Source organism: Streptopelia decaocto (assembly GCF_964273445.1).
Source record: "Streptopelia decaocto genome assembly, chromosome: 3".
In the NCBI taxonomy this organism is placed as follows: domain Eukaryota; kingdom Metazoa; phylum Chordata; class Aves; order Columbiformes; family Columbidae; genus Streptopelia; species Streptopelia decaocto.
In genome coordinates this window covers 83371759-83391626 of record NC_138656.1, presented here as the reverse complement: position 1 = coordinate 83391626, position 19868 = coordinate 83371759, and the positions used below count along the sequence as shown (strand labels likewise).

General features: G+C 37.0%; 1 protein-coding gene across 3 annotated transcripts in view; it reads left to right on the top strand.

The window, feature by feature from the left end:
* ORC3 (origin recognition complex subunit 3) overlaps nucleotides 1-19868 on the top strand; it is a 37569-nt gene that overhangs the window by 4606 nt on the left and 13095 nt on the right. For 2 of the 3 annotated variants that reach the window (XM_082048535.1, XM_082048534.1), the window contains exons 3-13: nucleotides 1357-1454; nucleotides 5607-5751; nucleotides 7029-7133; nucleotides 7907-8061; nucleotides 8999-9135; nucleotides 11189-11348; nucleotides 12151-12264; nucleotides 14108-14241; nucleotides 14697-14760; nucleotides 17050-17166; nucleotides 18067-18146. In XM_082048535.1, the coding sequence (XP_081904661.1) occupies nucleotides 1357-1454; nucleotides 5607-5751; nucleotides 7029-7133; nucleotides 7907-8061; nucleotides 8999-9135; nucleotides 11189-11348; nucleotides 12151-12264; nucleotides 14108-14241; nucleotides 14697-14760; nucleotides 17050-17166; nucleotides 18067-18146 (1309 nt within the window). The remainder of the gene's footprint in view (nucleotides 1-1356; nucleotides 1455-5606; nucleotides 5752-7028; nucleotides 7134-7906; nucleotides 8062-8998; nucleotides 9136-11188; nucleotides 11349-12150; nucleotides 12265-14107; nucleotides 14242-14696; nucleotides 14761-17049; nucleotides 17167-18066; nucleotides 18147-19868) is intronic. The other variant, XM_082048536.1, reaches the window with a different exon arrangement.

The window sequence follows — 19868 nt, the reverse complement described above, 5'->3', positions numbered from 1 at the left end:
TTTCTTTAACTAAAAGCCTAAAACCTGTGTAATCAGAATGGTTTATATATTTTAAGTGATTTTTTTCATAGGGATACAAATGACGTGTTAGCTTAGGGGAGACAATGAAAATGGAGGATAAGGGATGCCTTTTGTTCATCATTTACAGAGGTGTTTCGTGTGTTTTTAATGCTTTGGGATATTAAATGTGCTCATCAAGTGGATCAGACCACTGCTGATGCTACATTCAATGGCAACCAAACGGATATTAACGGCTAGCAAATTAATTTTTCTATATGCATACTTTTAGAAAAAATCAGTTGTTATGTTTAATGTTACTTTGTAGCAACAGTTAACAGGCTGTTTACTTCAGTCTTTGTGTTCTTCCAGGTGGTGTCAGTGAAGCCTTAAAGCTATACCAGGCTTGCTAAATGTATGCTGGGAGCAGGATGGTTCCAAGCCTGTGCCTTTTTTTTTTTTTTCTCTTTTTTCTTAGGGAAATGTTGACTGTGTGAATGTGGGAGGAAAAACAAAGAGGAAAATGTCATTCAGTTACACTAGTTTCTATTCAATCTCCTGTTTTACTTCCAGCCCTGTCTTTCCTTCTTAGTTGGAAGCTGGTGAGGAGTTTGTGTTCACATGTGTGAGGCAGAACAGCACCTGGGAAACCAGATGCGTTCAGAAAATGTGCCAAGATACTTTCTTACCAAAAGGACTCTTTATTCTCTTTTTTCATAAAGAGCATGTACGGAAGTAGAGGCAATTGAGAGGTGAGCCAGAAGTGTAGGCCTGGTTTGCACTTAAAAGTTTTGCTGGCATAGTTGTGTCGCTTAAATGTATTTTAAAGGAATAAATCTGTGTTTTATGTAACCTGACAGTCCTTTCCTAGTATGCCTTATTATTTTCAGGAAATCGATGTTAGCTGTATCTTCCCTAGGGAACAGAAAGGATTTTCTTGTATCTATTAATCCAAGCCTTTATGGTTCGTAGCTGACTGTAATACCAAAGATGATTGAATATTTAATAGGTAAAAGAGACTCACTAAACTTTCTGAAGCAAGGGAAAGATTTTTTTTTTTTTTTTAAATTATAATAATAAAGACTGTTTGCTCTTATTTAGCCTTTAGCTTATCTGGGACTTGAGATGGAAGCCAGTTCTTTACCTTTTGCCTGCATACTTGGGAAATAGATTCTGCTTGTTTCCTCATTTATTCTGCCAGATATCAGCAGTTAATTAATTGGTTAAGATAAAAGTAATCTCCCTCAGATATATACATATATTAAGATGTTCTTGTTTCAGTTGGGTGCTTCCTTTTCTTGTGAACAAAAATGTTTTGATATTCTTATTTGTGCTTGCCTTTGCTTTCTGTCTTTCTAGTTAATTATTTCAGAGAAAGGAACAATGCTTTAGAGGATACTGATTTGCGGTTTGTTACTTGTCAGTCTTTATGGAATCAGATCAAATCGGAAACAGAGGTGAGTATTGCACCTAATACTAAAGCAGTGTTTTATATTTATAACAACACTGCTTACTTCTTTGTTTCTGGAGGTATTTTTTACAGGCTTAAAGGGACAATTAATTAAAGCAATAAAAGGGCCAGAAATATTAACTGGGACTGGAATCCTTGTCCAGAATATAAAATAGTAATAATAAATCTATCAATTGCACATTACTTCTAATCACAGAACTACATGCTTTTGATTCTTCAGGGTGCTGCTAATAGGCTTCTCTTCTTACTAATTTTCCTTTTTATTAATTGCTGGCATACTGCTGTTTTCTACCTTCACTTCAGTTCTGTGCTTGCCAGTCCTCTGAGAATTTTAGGCTGCTCCTGACCTCAGCGTTACAGAGTTCATAGCAGCCCAAGATTCACAGCAGATTTATGTGAATACAACTGCATGGACGTCAAATGCTGAATGACACAGCTGAAAGTGTAGTCCATTGAATTAGTACAACCAGTGTCAATGGGGTTGTCTGGTAAGGATCAGAGTTAATTTCGTATGAACTATGGCCGCCTAATTGTTGTGTGTTAGATGGCCTGCTCTTGTGATGTCCCTATAGCCAGCTGGCTTGTACTATAGTGTGAATAATTGCTTCCGTACAGCAGGGATTTCCTCCCCTATTCAGTGTCAAGGATTCTGGGCAAGTATTCCATATTCCTCTGCCTGCTGTTTTGCTCTAGACATTATGAGAATTTTTTTCCAAAGTTTGTTTTGGGATGTACAGTAGAAGCCAGCTGGATGTAGCTTACAATCTGGACCCCTGGGCTAAACTCATACATTCCTCCGATTCTTTTTCTACCATTCCATGATACAGCTCACTTTGACTAGTCAGCACCCTTTTCAAACCATAACTAGCCAGGCTGTGCAAAGCAGTGCACTACATCACGGCACTGATTATCGAGAATGCACAGAAGTCAGTGGAGATACATTTGGTATCTTCCTGCCAACTGCTTCAGTTTGATGGGTTGGCTACCAGCACTGCCAGTAATGTTGTCAGCTGCACCAGAAGCTGCCATGTCAGCTGCACAGTGGACTACAGGAAAGGTGACATTCTGTAGCTACTTCTGGAAAACCTTTTATTGGATCTTCGTTCTTTGGCAGAGTGTTGTCAAGGCTGTTGAGACAATGCTTCTACATCACCAGCAGTGGCTGTAGGATTTTCAGGTTGAAGAAGTGCTTTGCTTTGTTTTGTTTTTTTTTGTTTTGTTTTGTTTCCTAGTGCTCTGCAGCAGGCACAGCCCATCATGGCGAAAGCTTTCCATAGCCACTCGGAAACACACAGCCATTGCCTCCTGGAAAATCATCATTCTGTCCTGTTCTCCTGCCCTTGTTTTCTCTGAGGCTGCTAGGAGTTTGCCCAATACTTTCTTCTGTTCTTCTTCCTCCTGATGGAAGGCAGTTCTTGCTAGATTGACAAACTGATGTGGGCCTTGCCTTAGAGTTTGATTTGCCCAAGGGCAGACTACCTACAGCTACTTTTGCTGCTATACATTTTCCTTTATCCAGCTTCTGGGATGTCTCTTTTTTTTTTCTGCTGAGTTCTGAATTACTATCCTTTATCCCACTGTTGGCAACCTTGAAGCTGATAATTGTTTGTACGTATAAAATTGTGTAATAATTCAGGTTGGAGGGGACCTCAGAAAGTCAGAACTCCTGTTCAAAGCAGCATTGTCTGTGAGGTCAGATCAGGCAGGTGAGGGCTTTATCCAGTCAGGATTTTATTTCTTACATACTTTCAAACCCTGGTGTAGTAAACCTGATCCATGGGAGAATACCTGGAAAGTACGTAGCTTGCTAGTTTGGACTTATATTCTAGTAGTTCTGGTAGTGTGCCAAGGGAGTGTAGCAGGATGTTCTCCAAAGCTTTTGCCAGGGTAGGGCTACCTGAGAATTTCTTGGCAGGCCATGTGGTTGTGCTGGTGTTTTCCCAGTTTTCTGGTATCTACTCAAGGTGTTGAAGAGTGAAGAGGATTTGACCTCCAAGTACTTTGTTGCAGAGCACTCTTGGCCTTTCTGTGTTTATCATAAACTGTGCTGCAATTGTGGCAGCACCTTCTGTCATTTGGTGATGATCTTTCGAGGTCCCTTCCAATCCCTAACAGTCTGTGATTCTGTGACATTCTTACAGGCTTCTCACAACATAAAAGCTGGCAAAAGTACTGCAGCAACTGTCCTTCATTTTTGGAAGGTGAATTTTGGACCATTTTTGTTTCAATATTGCAAGGTATCCCAGATTTGACTGCTGCTGTCAGCAGTGGCCTTGCTAATGTTCTTATTATGATACATCTTATCCTGGACTTTCAGAAACATTCCCTTCCTGTAAGGTCAGGAATTCTGGTTGCACTACCAGGAGCCAGGTTAGAAACAAAAAGGCTCAGTGCAGGGCTGTAATGCGGTAATTTTACCTCTAATGTGCAGATAATGGTTTTCAGACCATGCAGCCAATACTCATGACCAAAGCTAGTGTTGTAGCAGGGACTGGACTTCCAGTGTGTATGACTTTTCCAGAGTAAGCAGTGTCATGCAAGTAAACGAGCTGCTCACTTGAGATGCAGACCAGCCTAGTGTACTTTTTGGAATGCTACAAAAATAATGCCAGTAACTACATTGTTTTCACAAGAAAAGGTTAATGGAATTTAAGGAACCCTAAGTAAATGTGTAGTACTGTGGCAGACTGAGTTCCATCTTCACAAGTGCACGCTGGAATAAATAATATATGCTGTAACCATGCAAAGTAAGGATTCTGGTTGTTTTAAGGGCAGCTTAGTGAAAAGAGGTACAGTAATGACCAGAAGAAGCTTTAAGTCTGATGGATTCTAAAGCAGAAGCTCAGAGGATTGTTACGGGACATGTAATAATACAGGAACTGTTACCATGCTGTTATAAAGCTGATGGTGTAAATTCTTCTTTTTAAAATACTGTGTTAGAGTTTCTTCTGAGTTGCCATAGAATTTATCAGCTGGGAGCTCAGAGGTACACAATGAACATCAAAAAGGCCAAAGAATATTTTTTTTAATAAACAGAGGGTGAAAAGAGTAAGATTATTTTGTGTACAGTTTTATCAGTTGTTCAGGAGAGCAACAGGAGCTTTTCTGTATAACGGGAATGGAGCTCAGGTTTTTGAGCAGGAATTGCATGCAATCTCCAGATGTGACCTTAACTCCTTTGACAGCTGCCTCATCAGTGCTGCTAGAGACAGCCTTGGCCACTTTGTTTAAAATCAAGTTCACTGCTCTGTGTGTGTCACTTCTTGTTGCTAATAAATCTTGATGATTCTTCTATTTGGGGTAGGGGTTTAACCTTATTTCTAACAGTTATATTCTAGAGTATATGTGTTGATATCCTGAACTTTGGAGTATGGGGTTTTTTAGTCAGTTCTGGCAGAAGGCATATCTTGGATTAGAGACCAATTTTTCAAAGGCACATACATAATAAAAGAAATACAAAATGCTGCCACTAAATGCTGCTGCCTTTAAAAGTTTTATCTCTCCCTGCTTTCTCTCCCCTTTCCATATATTCCTACATATACATATTCTTGTATGAAAATCATCCTGAAGGGCAAAAGGCAGTTTAGTAAAATGTCAGTCATGTGATGTAGTATTTTTTCCTATTAAAAATACTTAATGCTTTCCTTTATTTTTTTCCCCTTTTATCCTGAATTAGATTTGGAGGAGCTGAATGTTTGCTCTCATTTAGATCCATCAGAAAAATGTTTATAGGTGTTTTGTAAGTCAAGAGGAAGTGATAGAAATTTTCATGAACATTCTTCCAGAGCTAATTATATTCTTTTATTCTTCCTGTATCACTTACACTTTGTCAGTATGTTGTGGGTTTTTTCCTTTCCTCCGTCTTTAAAGCCTGTGGTATGACAACAGAGTTAAACTCATTTGCTTTCCAAATTATAATTGAGGCATTTGACCAGAAGTTCCAAGGTGGGAAATGTCTGTGTTTGCCACATGGTGAATAAATTAGCATGTTTATAGTTCACAGCAAAACTCAGTGTTACTTAAAATATCACCCTGGGGTTTTAAGCATTTAAAATTATGCAGGAAGGGGGTAGGAAAAGGAAGATATTATAATGTGTCCACAGTTTTATAAATAAAATCTCTCTGTGTTTGTTTACAGCAAATACAAGAAGACTTGAATAAGCAGTTATTTGATAACTTAGTGAGTTTTTTGAGGCGGTCTCATTCTCAGTTCCAAGAGAAGACAACAGAATGGACTTGTCAGATGAAGTCCAGAGAAATCCCTACAGCAGCTCTTGTCTTAGGTAATTTTTTCACTATGTATTTTGTTATGTACATCTGCTTAAAACTGACACAGAGATCAAAGAAAAACACGTTGCTGACTTTGAGCGACTACTGTGAGTAATGTCAGCTTCAGAAATGTTAACAGAAGAAATTGGTCTGGAAGAAGGAAGCAGGATAAGACCTCTTTCCTGTTTGTGCATAATAGTGCAGTAAGGTAACTCCTTCCCTGAAGGTCAGCCATAGGCAGCTGATAGGGATTTGGGGTTGTTTTTCCTGATGCACTAGAGATGCTTTGATTCGGAATTGTTTCTGCCACCAACATGCTTGGTGGTTTCTATGGCTAACTATGGAATTATACAGCTTCTGAATTTCTGATACATGTTCTTGCAGTGCATCTTTACATGTAGGAAAGCAGTGTCATTATCTTGGAAAAAGCAGAGGGTGAAGAAAATAGCTGAAGATCTTATTACTGAAGTTGGTGATGTTCTGAAGTCTGTGTTTTTTTTCTTTTTTTTCTTACCCTGCTTTCTTTCGAAGAGTTGTAACTATACTCCTAAACCTGGTTCAAGGCAACCTGACGCATTTTCAGAAGATCATTTTAGAGAACCTGAAATCAGGCCTGTGCTTCAAATTTGCTGTGCGAACACTAACAGAGCCTGAAGGTAGTCTACCTTTGGAGCTATAGGAAGTGAGAAGCTCCTGCTTTGAATATGTCGGTGGAAGAAGATGTGAATTGCCTTTTGGAGGGGCTTTTTTTTTTTCCTAATTGACTAAAGATTTTAACAAAGGCAGTAAATATTGAGTAGTTCATAGTAAATTCAGACTGTATTTCATACTAACTTGTAGTAATTTTTGATCCTTACATAAGCCATGTGAGATCCATATCTCAGGTATATGTACTGCTCTTCTAGAGAAGGTGAATTTCATCTTCTTGTCTGCTGGCCTTAGATGACTGTGGATGGCTTCTGAGCATATGAGTAGCAAGAAAGCTGGAAAACCAATCCTAGTTCCTAGTCCTTGCAGGTTTGCACCCTTGAGAAATCTTTCTTTGAAAGCAGAAACCAAATTATACAAGGGGTCTTCTCAGTGGTTCCCTTTTCCATTTCATCAGCTAGCATTTACATGTATGTCTAATCTTGTGTTACTTTTTCATCTGATGCGATGCTTTTCATTCCTTCTTTGAGTATTTGAGGTTATCTTCTGGGTTTTGGCTGCTGTTCAGTAGTATATTATTCAGTCATTGTGGGCACAAATTACAGCAGAAATACCCTTAAAATATGTCTTTTTTTTTTCCTAGGTGTAAATGTTACAGATCATGACTTGACTTTTAGAAGTCTCTCAGAAGTCCTTCAGAATAACATTACACCTTATATAGCCTTGCTGGAAGCCAAAGATTGCCCAGGTAAATACTGCAATAGCTTTGCTGCTGCTTCTGAATAAGTTATCCATTAACTAGAAATTCTAGCTTTTGCCCCCAAATGTAAGAATAATGTGACGGAAGGATCTTGAAGACTTTTTAAAGATTTGCTCAATCCTATGTTAACATAGCAGTAATGCCTATGGTATTTTAAGAGGTATCCAGTTCTGTTTAAAACAATGAAGATTGAAATACTACTTGGTTGTAGCATAAATGTTAAGAACATACTGCTTAGTGTATTGCATGTTGGTATTGTAGGTTGGCTTTCCTCTTATTTAATTGGACAGTGTATGGATGCATTCCACTATTTAAATGCTTACAGTAACATTATTACAGTGAGGGAGTAGGTAGAATAAAATTTTGTCCCACTCTCCTTGCTCCTTTTAAATTTCAGTAAAAAGATCAAAATCACTTATGGGAGCATCCCCAGATCTATGGATTGGCTACCTGGTTTATTTTTAGGTCACTCCAATAGCTTGTGGCTGGAGTTCAGGGAAGTTGCAGGGCCAACCTCTTAACCTGAATTGTTGCTATCTAGGCAAATTAACAGGATAATTTTTATTGCATTAACAACATGCATATCATGAATACTTTCAAGCTTTCTGGAGCATGAGGTATGCATTCTGGAGAGAAAAGGAGAATAATTAGAAAAGTGAAAAATAAGCGATAACTTGGGGTAATTTTTTAGAGTATGAGTTGAAGGGGTGTTACCAAATAACCAAATTTCTCTACTGTGTGTCTAAAAATGTTACGTAAAGGCATAAAAAATCTGATGCAGAAGCTGATGGGGCAGCTGATGAACTGCTATATAGATGTGGACTCTTTAGAAGATGAGGACCACATGCAGGTTTCCCAGAATAGAATACGTTGTTCAATGACTTCTATTATCAGCTGGTATCAAAACATAACAAAGGTATGATTTTAATTTTATCACCAGTTTATAAAAATGTCTGACATGTAGATGCTTTTAAGAAAGAGATTTAATAACTCATATTCCTGTGCTATAGTGAAAAAATGCCAAAGGTTAGCTCTTCATTTAGTACCTACTAAATAACTGAGATTAAGGCTATTTGAATATAAATCTGTGACATAGATAACAAATGTGGAGTTAGTTTTTGATGACATATAAATGCCAGAGTTCTGTTAACCAAGCAAAAAGTACTATTTTATCCTATGTTTAATTGGGAACTAGGAGCTTAAAATGTAGTATCAACTTTATGCCAGATACTGTTCTCCCAGGAGTGCTGAGATGTTTTGTTTATTTAAAGCAAAACTTTATGAAAGAACAGCCATCCAGGGAAAGGCACACTATTAGTGCTAATGTGTCATTGGCAGCCCGTGCTGCATTGACAAGCAGTAGGAAAATAACTTTAAAAATGGGTTTGTATCTTTATATTTAATAATGCTAATGAAATTTTAAGGGTGTTTTTGTCATGAATTAAAGTTAGAACTGATTTTATGATGACTTCATCAGAGCATTGTGTTAAGCAAAAGTTTAATGAGCACATGCTCTTTGTATTACTGGATAAAGATATAGGAAATGGGCAACATCTGTGTACACAGCTCAAATCTTCTCCTTCAATCGCAACAGAATTTTAAAAGCTCCCACGGAGCTGTTCTTGTCTTTGTTGGAATGTGGGTTTTTAAAATTTGCTTATTCTTTGTACTTCATGCTGTGCCAGGAAGAGAAGAGTTAATAATATATGATTATAATAATATAATTATATATAAATGTAACTATAGCAAAAAGTTAGTCATGTCACTTTCAAGCATTATAATATCATAGACGTGATTCAATCTTTTTATTTTACTGTCTTCTGTTCGTTAATGCATAACAAACGACTTTAAAGAAAACAGGTTCTGAAACTCCGAGCAAAAAAAGAACTACTTCTTCTAGACACTGGCAATCTCCTCCAGTTGTAGTTATATTCAAAGACATGGAAAGTTTCACCACAAAAGTACTTCAAGACTTCATAGTCATCAGCAGGTAATGTGACCTGAAGTTTACGTATTCTACTCTTTTACGCATTTTCTATTTGAAGCTGTATCGAAGTGTAACAATGAGGCCGGTAGAGAGTTGGAATCAAATATTGATGCTGCTGCTTTGCAGCATTGTGCTAAAGCTATCTTGGGTCTCTGAACCAGAGTGTCTAAGAGATGGGTTGAAATATTAGGTGGCTGATTTAATTCTTAACATAAGAGGATTTATTTGTACTAGTTGTTATAGAATTTGTGATTGTGAAACCCATTTTTAAGATGCCTAGATCTTTCTTCTGTAGACTTACAAAATTGTTTTCAGAGTCTATTTTTTTATTACTACTGACATAATTCTGCTTAAAGGTCACTAGCTTCCTAATAGGAGTATATAAGACTTACCCAAAGAATTTCTCAGTATTGGCCAGGATCTGTAATGAGTAGCTGACTACTTCAGGTGCTCCTGTGCTTCTGTCTTTCCTTAACCTGTCTTCCTTAATATCATCTCATGCATTCCAATGAAAAACTCCTGCTAAGGAGCATCTTACATTTAGTCCTCAGGTTGAAGTTACAGTTGCAGCAGAACTGGGGCTGCAGTTGTACAATTAATTCAGCTGCAGCGTGCACACCTCACATTACCTCTAAACTAGGCAATTTCACTTGCTGAGAGACCCACAATAAAAATACTTTTCTTCTTCAGGTCTGGCAGATGGGTTCTCTAGGGAACATTTCAAGAAGTGAAATCAGAAATGAATAATTATCTGGAAATAATTAGGGTGTAAGGCAGGGGAAAATTAGGTTTTAATTGTTTATTAAGTGTTGTGTTTTATTTTGCTTTTCATGGCAAGGGTAAACACCTAATTATGCGCATATGGACTGTAGATGAAATGCAGTTTGAGTCTGTCAGTCTGCTATTTGCAAATGCACCTTTTTTAATAGACTATGTGTCTCTTCAGGAAAAATGTTTAGGGAATCAAATGATCTTATAACTAAAGATTGTCTTGATTGAAGTAAGGTAGAAGATGGGTAAAACAGAAACTTGGTGGAGTTGCATAGTATTTTGAAAAAATCTTTGGGATATTATAGAGGTTGGGTTTATTCTCTACATTTCAGTTTTAAACATATTTAGGAATAAAAGTGATGTAGGTAAATGCAAGAGATTCTCCTGATTTGTTAATCACAAGATTCAGTTTCTTTCAGATGTTCTTTTTATTATCAACAGTGAACAGTAATATATGACATTCATTGGTTTTATGTTTAAGTCTCTGACTCTTGAGTAGTTAGAGACATGAAATAATTGTGGGATAACAATTAAAACACCAAGGTCAAAAAGTTGCTGTGATGAAAACAGAGAAGAGGAATAAATTTTGTCTTAACCTAGAAGTCTTAAGCTAGCAGAATTTGTGTCTCCTTGAAACAAATAAAAAAATGGAAAATAATTATGACATAATACAGAAAACTGTGTGTTTTGTATAATTCGTGTGCTGTTCACAAGGAATACAGCACTCCATCCTGGTTATCAGTTCTCAAAGTATATACTAAAAAATTATCAGAGGAGGAAGGCTGAAGATGAAGAAGTTAGAATTCTTTGTTTTTAAGTGTAATGGGAGCATAGAACATTAGAGGGGTTTCATATTTATTTTAAATTTATTAAATTGTGTAATTTTTTAAAAACTTTCTTGAGGTTGTTAGCTGTTTAATGTTTGTTCTTTTTTTCCTCTGTTTCTTTGGGAAAAAAAAAAATCATAAGATTCAGCTCTTTGAATATAACTGTTGGGGAAGGCAGGACCAATACAATACTCCAACTGAAAAAGCTTTTTATGCCACTTCCTGAAATTTGTATCTTAAAATGTAATTTAATTTGCTTTTCTACTCTAGGCCTTTAAATAGCTTCCTTTCATTTTACTCCACATCAAAACTCTTTTGGTTTACTGGCAACAAATCTTTTAATTTACCCCTTTCTTCATCTGAGCTCATTGCTGTAGTAGGAACATAAAGCATTTGTTTCATGATTTTCTGTAATGTAATTACTCTGTTTTTTTTCTCTCCCTTCCTGCATGATGTAGTCAGCATATCCATGAATTACCACTAGTACTGGTTTTTGGAATCGCTACATCTCCAATGATTATCCACAGTTTACTTCCTCACTCTGTTTCCTCTCTGCTGTGCATAGAGCTTTTCCAGTCCCTTTCCTGTAAGGAGCACCTGTCTACTATAATTGACAAGGTAATTCCCTTTCTAAATAGGAGCGCGTGTGTATTCAAGCACAATGTACATATGTGGCCTTTAAAAGTAGGTTTGTCTGAAGCTTTTGAAATGGAATCTGCTGCTGAGAGTTGTGGATTTTTTGATCCTTCTACACATAGCTGAAGAGCAGCTTCACACTGAGGGCTTCATTCTCCCACTGAGGCACACTCACACGCCTGCTTTCATCTTTCATTTGCATTGACATCTGTGCATACGTACTTGGGCAATTACACTTTGACATTCCCACCCCTTCATTAAAGTGGAGCTTTGAGTTTTCCTTTGTTCCGGTAAAAAGGTAGCTTTAAACATAGAAAAATACAGCTCAGCCTGAATTTTGCCTCCTATCAAAAATGAGCAGAGTTATCCAGACAATCAAGCCATACAGACACTGTGCCTTTGTAATTCTTGGTATGTCGCTATGTGCAGGATTTCCAAAATCAGCAGTTACACGTGCTGAAAGTAGTGGTATCCCTGGTTGTTACAGCAATCTCTGTTCTGTTCTTAATTTTAGGATTAAAAACCAGTGTTAAGCAAAACTAACTTCAAACATTGCATACTAGTAAAAGGTCCTTGTGAAAATGTGGTGAAACAAACTGAAAATCAATCTTTTCTTGGATATTTTAGTAGAAAGATTGGGTTTAGAAGTTGTTAGTGTATTTAGTATCTCATTTGAATGCTAACACATACTGAGAGTTATATAAAATTGTATATATTAATTTTGCTGAGTTGAATTCAGGAAAGAATTTCTGCTATTGTTACTTTTCCTTTTTGTCTCCCTTAGCTGCTTCTGACAGCCCAGTTTCCCTTTAAACTGGGTGAGAAAGTTCTACAGGTTCTCATCAACATATTCTTGTACCATGATTTTTCTGTCCAGAATTTTATCAAAGGATTTCAGGTATGCAACGGTAACATGAACTCAAATTATGATAGTGAAAACAAAGGATAATTGCAAAACAATGAAAGATTTCTTCGGTCCTAATCTTTCAGTCACTGAATTGGATGAAAAAATGTTATTTGGAAACAGTTTGAATCTGTGAACAGATGGGTGTTTCAAAGTTAAAACCTTAGCTGCTAAGGTTTTAAGGAAAAACTTGTAGGATGGGTATGAAGAAGCATGTAAAAGCTTATTCTGCCACAAAAAAATTTATTTAAAGGTTACATTTTAAGGGGTAACCTGTTTCAGTGGGTATAAAGACCTGTGTTTTACTGTTGATTTGGTTGTAGATTCTAACACTGCTGTCAGAACTCTCCAGCTCTGATCCTCTGTACCAAGTCCTTGTCCTCTGCTTTGTCATGGTGTGAATAGGCTACAGCAGGCTCTTTCCACTTGAAGTCTTCTGACAGAGTTTCTGAATGCACATGACTTATCTCTTCAGGGAAATGGAAGCTTTAGGGTCACTTACTTGCCTTAGAATCAGCAGTGCTTGTGTTCCTAGCAGCTGTGCAACAATGCAGGAACATCTACCCTTTCAGGAGACGAAGTGGAAGAATTCAAGGTTTCCAAAAGTAGTCCATACAGAGCATGATAATTATATTTTTGTTGGCTTAAATAGATCTTCGTATCTAGATGTATTCTGGGTCTAAGTCTCCTTGTATATTCTGTGGATTGTAGACAAGAGTTCTCTGAAGAATTTATAGTCCCTGTAATCTGTTTTCATGCAGATTTGTGAAATTGTTTCTTGCCTGGTTCCATGCGTGAACCCATTAGTAAAACATGCCCTTTTAGCATTTTATACCTTTAGTGTGTCCCAGATTCTTCGATATCTAAGATTCAATGATTACACGTGGCTAGGAGAAATATTCTGCCTGTAGTACCTCTTCCTACAGACAGACGTGCGTGGGCTTTCATAGGTTTCAAATCCTCTTGCTTGAAAGAGTCACCAGGATTTAATGATTCCCTGCTGACCCAATATGAAAATAGAAGTCCTGTCCCTGACAGCATATGGCTGTGTCCTTGGGTGTTAAAAGTATTCAAGGATGAAACAATTTCAGATCACATTTCCTAAGTGATAGATAGAAGGGATCACCACCATCTCATTATGTCGAGTCATGTTTACTTTTCTGGCAGGAAGTGTCTTTCCTCTTTGACAGTTTTTATGTTTTAAAAGTTTTTAGTGAGGTAGTCTGTTGGATTGGGTTTTTGTTTTGAAGAATACATAACGATGAATATATGCTACTATTGTACAAGGCCCTGATGCTACAAACATTTAGTGCAGCTGAAATCCATGATAAAGTGTGTTTGCACATATGCATAGTAAGAGCCTAGCAGTGTCGTTTTGCATACGTGAAACAGAAATTGAAATTAGGACATGACAGGTTTGCTTGTGTACAGCAGTTGCTTTTCATATCTTTAAATATTTTCTTTGTTGTTTGTGAGCATTGGAGCTAAATATGTAACCTAAAGAATGCAGTAATTCACGTAAGTGAATAGAAAATATTTGACAAGCTGTAGTTATCTTACGTAAGAGGGGAAAGATGAGGTACTGAGAATGAATAGCGCATACAGCAAAAAAGGTAATTATGTGACTGTATTTAACTCTGAATTATCAGTGTCCTGTAGTGACTTACGGAATATTTATGAACTGTAATGTTGTGTTTTGGTTTGGTTTGGTTTTTTAAAGGAATACCATTACTACCATTGTTGTAATGGCCTGTAATAATAAAAAAAGCATTAAGAGGCAGATATAGCAGGGTGGATTAATTTTATTAACATCACTGGTTCTTGCTTTGTTTTTCAGCTCTGTATTGTGGAACACTTCTATTCCCAGCCTCTTAGTGTTCTGTGTTGCCCACTGGTAGACGCTAAGAAGAGAGTGAATTCTTTATCACATGATCAGTGTGAAAACATTCGAAGGCTGCCCTCTTTTAGAAGGTAAAGGGGGAAATAAATTTTTGGACAATCTTGTATTTAGTCAGCTTCAAAGATGCAGGGAATCTGTAAGTGTAACTCTATGAAAACTGTGGATCACTTGTGCGTATGTTTCTATAGCAAAGGTAAATGGATAAAAAGGAAGGAAGTTCTAAATAATTTCAGGAAGTCTTAATCTTCTGGCCTAAAGGGTGCAGCCTCTGTGATGTGTAAGCACTTGACCTTTATATTTTCCTCCTGTTCTTAATACAAAAACAAGCTATTATGACAACCATGAATCACTTTTGAACTTGTTAAGCTGACTTGGAGCATAATCTCTAGGGTTTTGGAGTGGCCTTTCAATTTGCTGGATTTGACTGTCCCTTTTTGAGTCTTTCCAAATAAATTATTATAGCAGCATAAACTTTAATCATACTTTCCATTATAATTTTTAGATTTTTGTTTTTCCTTGCCATCAGGTATGTGGAAAATCAAGTATCAGAGAAGCAGATTTTACTGCTGACAGCAGACAACTTCTTAAAGGTAAGTTTTTAAGAATGTCTTTGAAGAGCAAATATAACTTTCCCAATATATTAGTTCGTGGAGTGTAATGACATACAAGACTAAGGTGTATAGTTCTGTATAACATCTTTGATATAGTATATACTGTGCTTCATGTCCAGTAATGGAGAACTGGGATTGGCAGGTCAAAAGTCTAGATCTCTAGGGCTGCCAGGTGCACCTTTACACAAAGCTGTACAACTTTTTCTAACATCAATTTTTAGCTATGTCTTGAAATATAACTGCTTAAAAATAAGGTTACAAGGCTTATTTATGGCCTGGTCTTTTAATGCTTACTCAGACTGACTTCCTTGGAAAGTCAGTGAAGTGTTTCAAACATGAGTAAGTAATCTTGGAGGTTATTTCATAAGCTCTTAATCCTCCATACCCTCTGTGTAGTTTCTAATTGAACTCAGTAGGGCAGTCTGGGTTCTGAGGCACACATTCATGCTAGATGTCGTACAGGATTAAAACTTTAATTTATGTTTCATGTTTATCTGAAGGTTTGTCAAGTGATTAAAGTCAGGCTACTACTATTGTGAGCCCTTTAGGAATACACCAACAAAAGAGCTGTTGGTTATTTTCACCAGCTGAACCACCCCCAGTAGAAGCATCGCTCAGGGTAAAGGGTTTCTCCTAACTCTTCATTTCAACTATAACTAACCTGTCAGGCAAATGGTACTACTAGAGATAAGGCAATTAATTTATCCTGGCAGAGGTTCCTGGTCTGTAAAGACTTTTCAAGCGTGAAGAACAAAGATAATGGGTAGAAGAGAGTTTTGTAGCGGGCAAGTTTGCAAGTGCAGTGCAATTATAGTAGTTAAGGTGAAACATGATTTATACGTGATTTTATAATCTCTAGTCTTCAGTCTTCCTTGCTTTATTCCCAGCACAACTGTTTGTGTGGCTGTGCAATGAATGTAATCAGAGAAAAAGTCCAATTAAAGTAACCTGACCAAAAGAAAGACAAGACATGGGAATTCTCTCACTGGGTTGTTTCTGCAGAATGATTTCCCTGATGCAGTTCATTCTGCAGGTGCATAAATGCTTCTGTTGAAAAAAACAGGAGGAGGGAGAGAGCAGCTGAGACTCTCTTTCTTTGTTTAAATTTTAAAGACCATATAATGGGCTGCTACTTAGAAAGCTGAATAATCATCAGTCAAAACTTTATATGTTTTAAACTTTATATGTTCAATAATACACACCTTATTTCACAAGCCTCACCCTGTAAGTTTGGGAAAGAAGATGGAATTCTTGTGCTTATATGCAAATGACGCTTCTGACAAGTTTAAGATGCTTGTTTTAATCTCTACAATAGGGGTAGGACTATTATTGCATTGCCGAGCTGGCAGTGTAGTCTGCTTGGGGAGAAAGGCCCTCCTGCTGCATTAATGATGTCCTCTTTATTCTGTATGTCATACTAATCTACAATATCATTCTGAACTTTGGACAAAGTCACTATGGTACTACTTCATATAAATTTAATGTTCCTGTTCAGGACCAGGTAAACTTGCTGTTCAAGCTTAGCACCTAAACCTGCAATCCCCTTTGTCAGCTGCAATTTATATTCCATGTTGCTACCACTTCCTTTTAATAATAGTGGGAAGAGTTCCACCTGTTTAGAATAATAAGTTCTAAAAGCAATTTTACATCCTAATTACTTACAACTCTGTCTGAAAGTTTTCATGGCAAATATTATTAGAAATTATCTACTTTGGTGATACATATTTATGGAAATAAGATTGCATAGTCTTCTAAAAATGTTCTCAAACTCTTCTAAAACAGAATATGCCTTTTCTCTCTGTTATTTGGCAAAATATAATACCTAACTAATACAAACAGCAGACACTCAAAGTATAAGAAATAAACTTTTAAAGGGATTTGTAATGTAAAAATGCAAATAATTATTTGAGTAGAAGTAGCTATATAGTTTCTCATTGCCTGTTAAAGGTGTAGTGAATAGTCTTGTTTTTGTGAGATGACGTACCCAATCTAAAGGCTAAATATAGTTGAAAATAGTAAAATAATAATGCTAATCAGTAACAATTCTCCAGTGAGATGGAGGAGGAAAGTAAAGTTAACAATATGTAATGTGATTGCAGTGAACTGTGAAATGCAGCTTTTTTGCGTAGTGGTCTTATTTTAACACTGGTGATTTAAATCATAGCACACCAAAATGTCAAAACTTCAGAGTAATTTTAAATACTTTATGAGAATTTTAAATAAATGAATGTCAGAATGACTTGTAAAACAATTATTCTGTCACTATAGGAAATAACACAGAAGTTGCTGGAGGACTTGCATGTTTACCATGAAAATTATGTTTCAGTTCTGAGATGTCTTCATGTTTTCACATCTTCTCTTCCCAAGTATCCTTTGGGCAAGCAGGTGATGTACCATTACTCCATTTGAGTGAAAGAGAAGGGTTTTTTTGTTTCAAAGTATGACACCTGAATAAGTATTTATTCTTTCTTTTTTTTTTACTATTCTGCTGCTTTGCCTCCTATTTCTTAAAATGGAGACAGATGCTTTCTTGCTATGGGCAGAGGGCAATGGCGTTTGGTTTCTTTAGGGGCATGGATGATACCTTGTCAGTCAACAGGAAGGAGTTTCCAGGAGGAGGCAGATGCACAGATCATCAAAAGAATCCACACATTGACTTTCCTGCATCAGCAATTATCTGTATGCATTGCAGACAATGTATACTCTTTTTACCGCCTATTAGCTCGCTGGTCAAATTCAGATGAAGAGACTGAGTTTAAGCAATCTTATATACAGAATAAAATGATAGTAAGGGAACAGTGATAATGGCTCTTAATAGCTTATTGCTCTAATGTCATCAGATCCACCTTCTCATGCTAGCCAGTTTCTTCTTCCACTAGAAGAGCAATATATTCTGTGCATGTGCACTTGTCTGTCGGTTCTCAATATATTCCACAGTTAGGATCTGTCCCTAACTACAAAATCAACATGAACTCTCCCAGTATTTGAGAATAAAAAGATGTTTTAGCTGGGGCATTTGATTGGAGTTCCTCTCTGTTCTCTGCAGTTATCATCATCTAAGTATTAGTTGTTTGAAACCTGGTGCAGAGTTAACACAGATTCCAGCGACACTAGGAGCTTAGTTCTGTGAGATACTAAACGCTCTCATTCCTTTTGCAGTCATTCTGCATCTCTGGAAAACAAGCTCCAAAGCAATTACATGTTATTTTGAAAAGCTTGTTGTAAGAGTTCCATATTACTTTGTTTGTAAAACACTTCATTGTTTCTTTACCTTCTGCATAACAGATCAGGGAGCTGCACTGTGCATGTTTAGAAAACCGAGTGTGGGAGACAGAGGAGTATGAGTCATCTCTTCAACTAGCAAGGTGATTTTCTTTTTTTTATTTTTTTAATTTTCCATTTTGTTTTAATACCACTGTACACATGGAGAATATCAGTCACTGGTTACTCTAGAACTTAAAGCAGAGGCTGTTACCTGTTTGCAGCTAGTTGTAGGGTTGTTTGCAAGTATAATTGACTGCTGTTTTCATTTTTCTTTCTACCGTTTTCCACAAAACTGAACCAGGTTCTAATGTCTCTCATGTCCTGAGTAATTATGCTGAAACCACTGAGATTACTGTGTGCGAATATCAGTTGGGTTTTGTCTTTTAAAGTAGGATTGTTTTAGATATTATCAACCAAATTATTAGTTTTAGTTGGCCTACATTTTATTCTGTTGTGAAAATTAGAATCTGTTCCAAATGAGCAGCTGAGGCCTTTCATATTTTCTTTTACTGCTTTTCCCTCTGCCTCCTTTGTCTAACAGTTTGTACACAGACTGAGCTATTTTTTTGTGTTATTGTGAGCTCAGGACTCCAGGAGAGCCTACACTTGGGTTGCCAGTCAATGTTAAAAATGGAAAAGTCATCTAAGCCGATTTTCTTAATAGAAAACTCTGCAATTGCAGTGTTGCAACTAAAGACTTTTAAACATGTTTTATCATGGCAAGTGACTGTTTCCTGATAGCTGCGTTTATTCCAATAATACCTTGGTCCTGTTGCACAAGGAGCTGATGCAACACCGTTACCATAACTGCCTGTTCAAGAGTCTCTGGGCTTGTGAGGTTTGATATCTCTGACAGTAAAATTGCATAGAAAAGCCATGTCAGTGGTGGGTGGAGGATAACTTTCTGGGCTCACATATACAAGGAAACCTACTCTTCAAACTGTACCTTTGCCACACTGAGTGGTTCTCACACATTGCCACTGTGCTGCGTTCTTTACCCTTATCCGTTTGAAAGGATTACATGCTTGATTTGTAGTTTCTACAGCCTTTCCTTCTTAATCCTTCTCTGACTCTCCTCAATCTTGTCAGCATTCAATCACCTATCAGCCCTTGCCCACAAAAGTGTCATTTTGCTTTCCTGGACTGTCTGTTCTGTAATCTCTAATACCTCTTGACCATCTTCCTTCTCCTTTTTCTTCTCCTATGTTTAATTTGCTTTCTTCCACTCTGAATTCATCTGCCTCTTCTATCTCAAAGCTGATGCTGCCATCAGATTCTGTTTTGCTCCCCCTTTACTCTTATCTGTTGATTTCCCTCCTGCTTTTCCTCTGGTCTTGGTTCCCACTGTGAGAGCTTCTGGTAGAAATACAGTGATGGCAGTAATTCCTTTAATAGATAATTATTCATTCTTTTAATTTTTTCTTTTATCCAGGAATTCTGACAGTTTTCTAACAAAACTCCTTCAACACAGTTCCTTCAAATACTTGGGATTCTGGCTGTCTATTTTTTTGGCTTTTAACTTTCACACTCTGTTCTATTTTGCACATACTTCCTCTTGTCTCTGCTGCTTCTGCATAGGATCTTGCTGCCATCTTTTAGAAGAAAATGATAAAATGTGATCTTTTCCCTTCTACTCACAATCGTCTTTTCCACTTTGCTTGGATATGGAAGTTATTCACTGTTTCTTAATCCAGTGTTTCTCTGGAGTCCATCTTCTTTTCCTTGTATTTACAAAGTAAAAAATAGAGAAGCTTTTGATCATCTTATTTCTCATTTTGTAACAGTCTCTCTTTTGCCCTTTGTGAATTACCTTTGAATGTGGG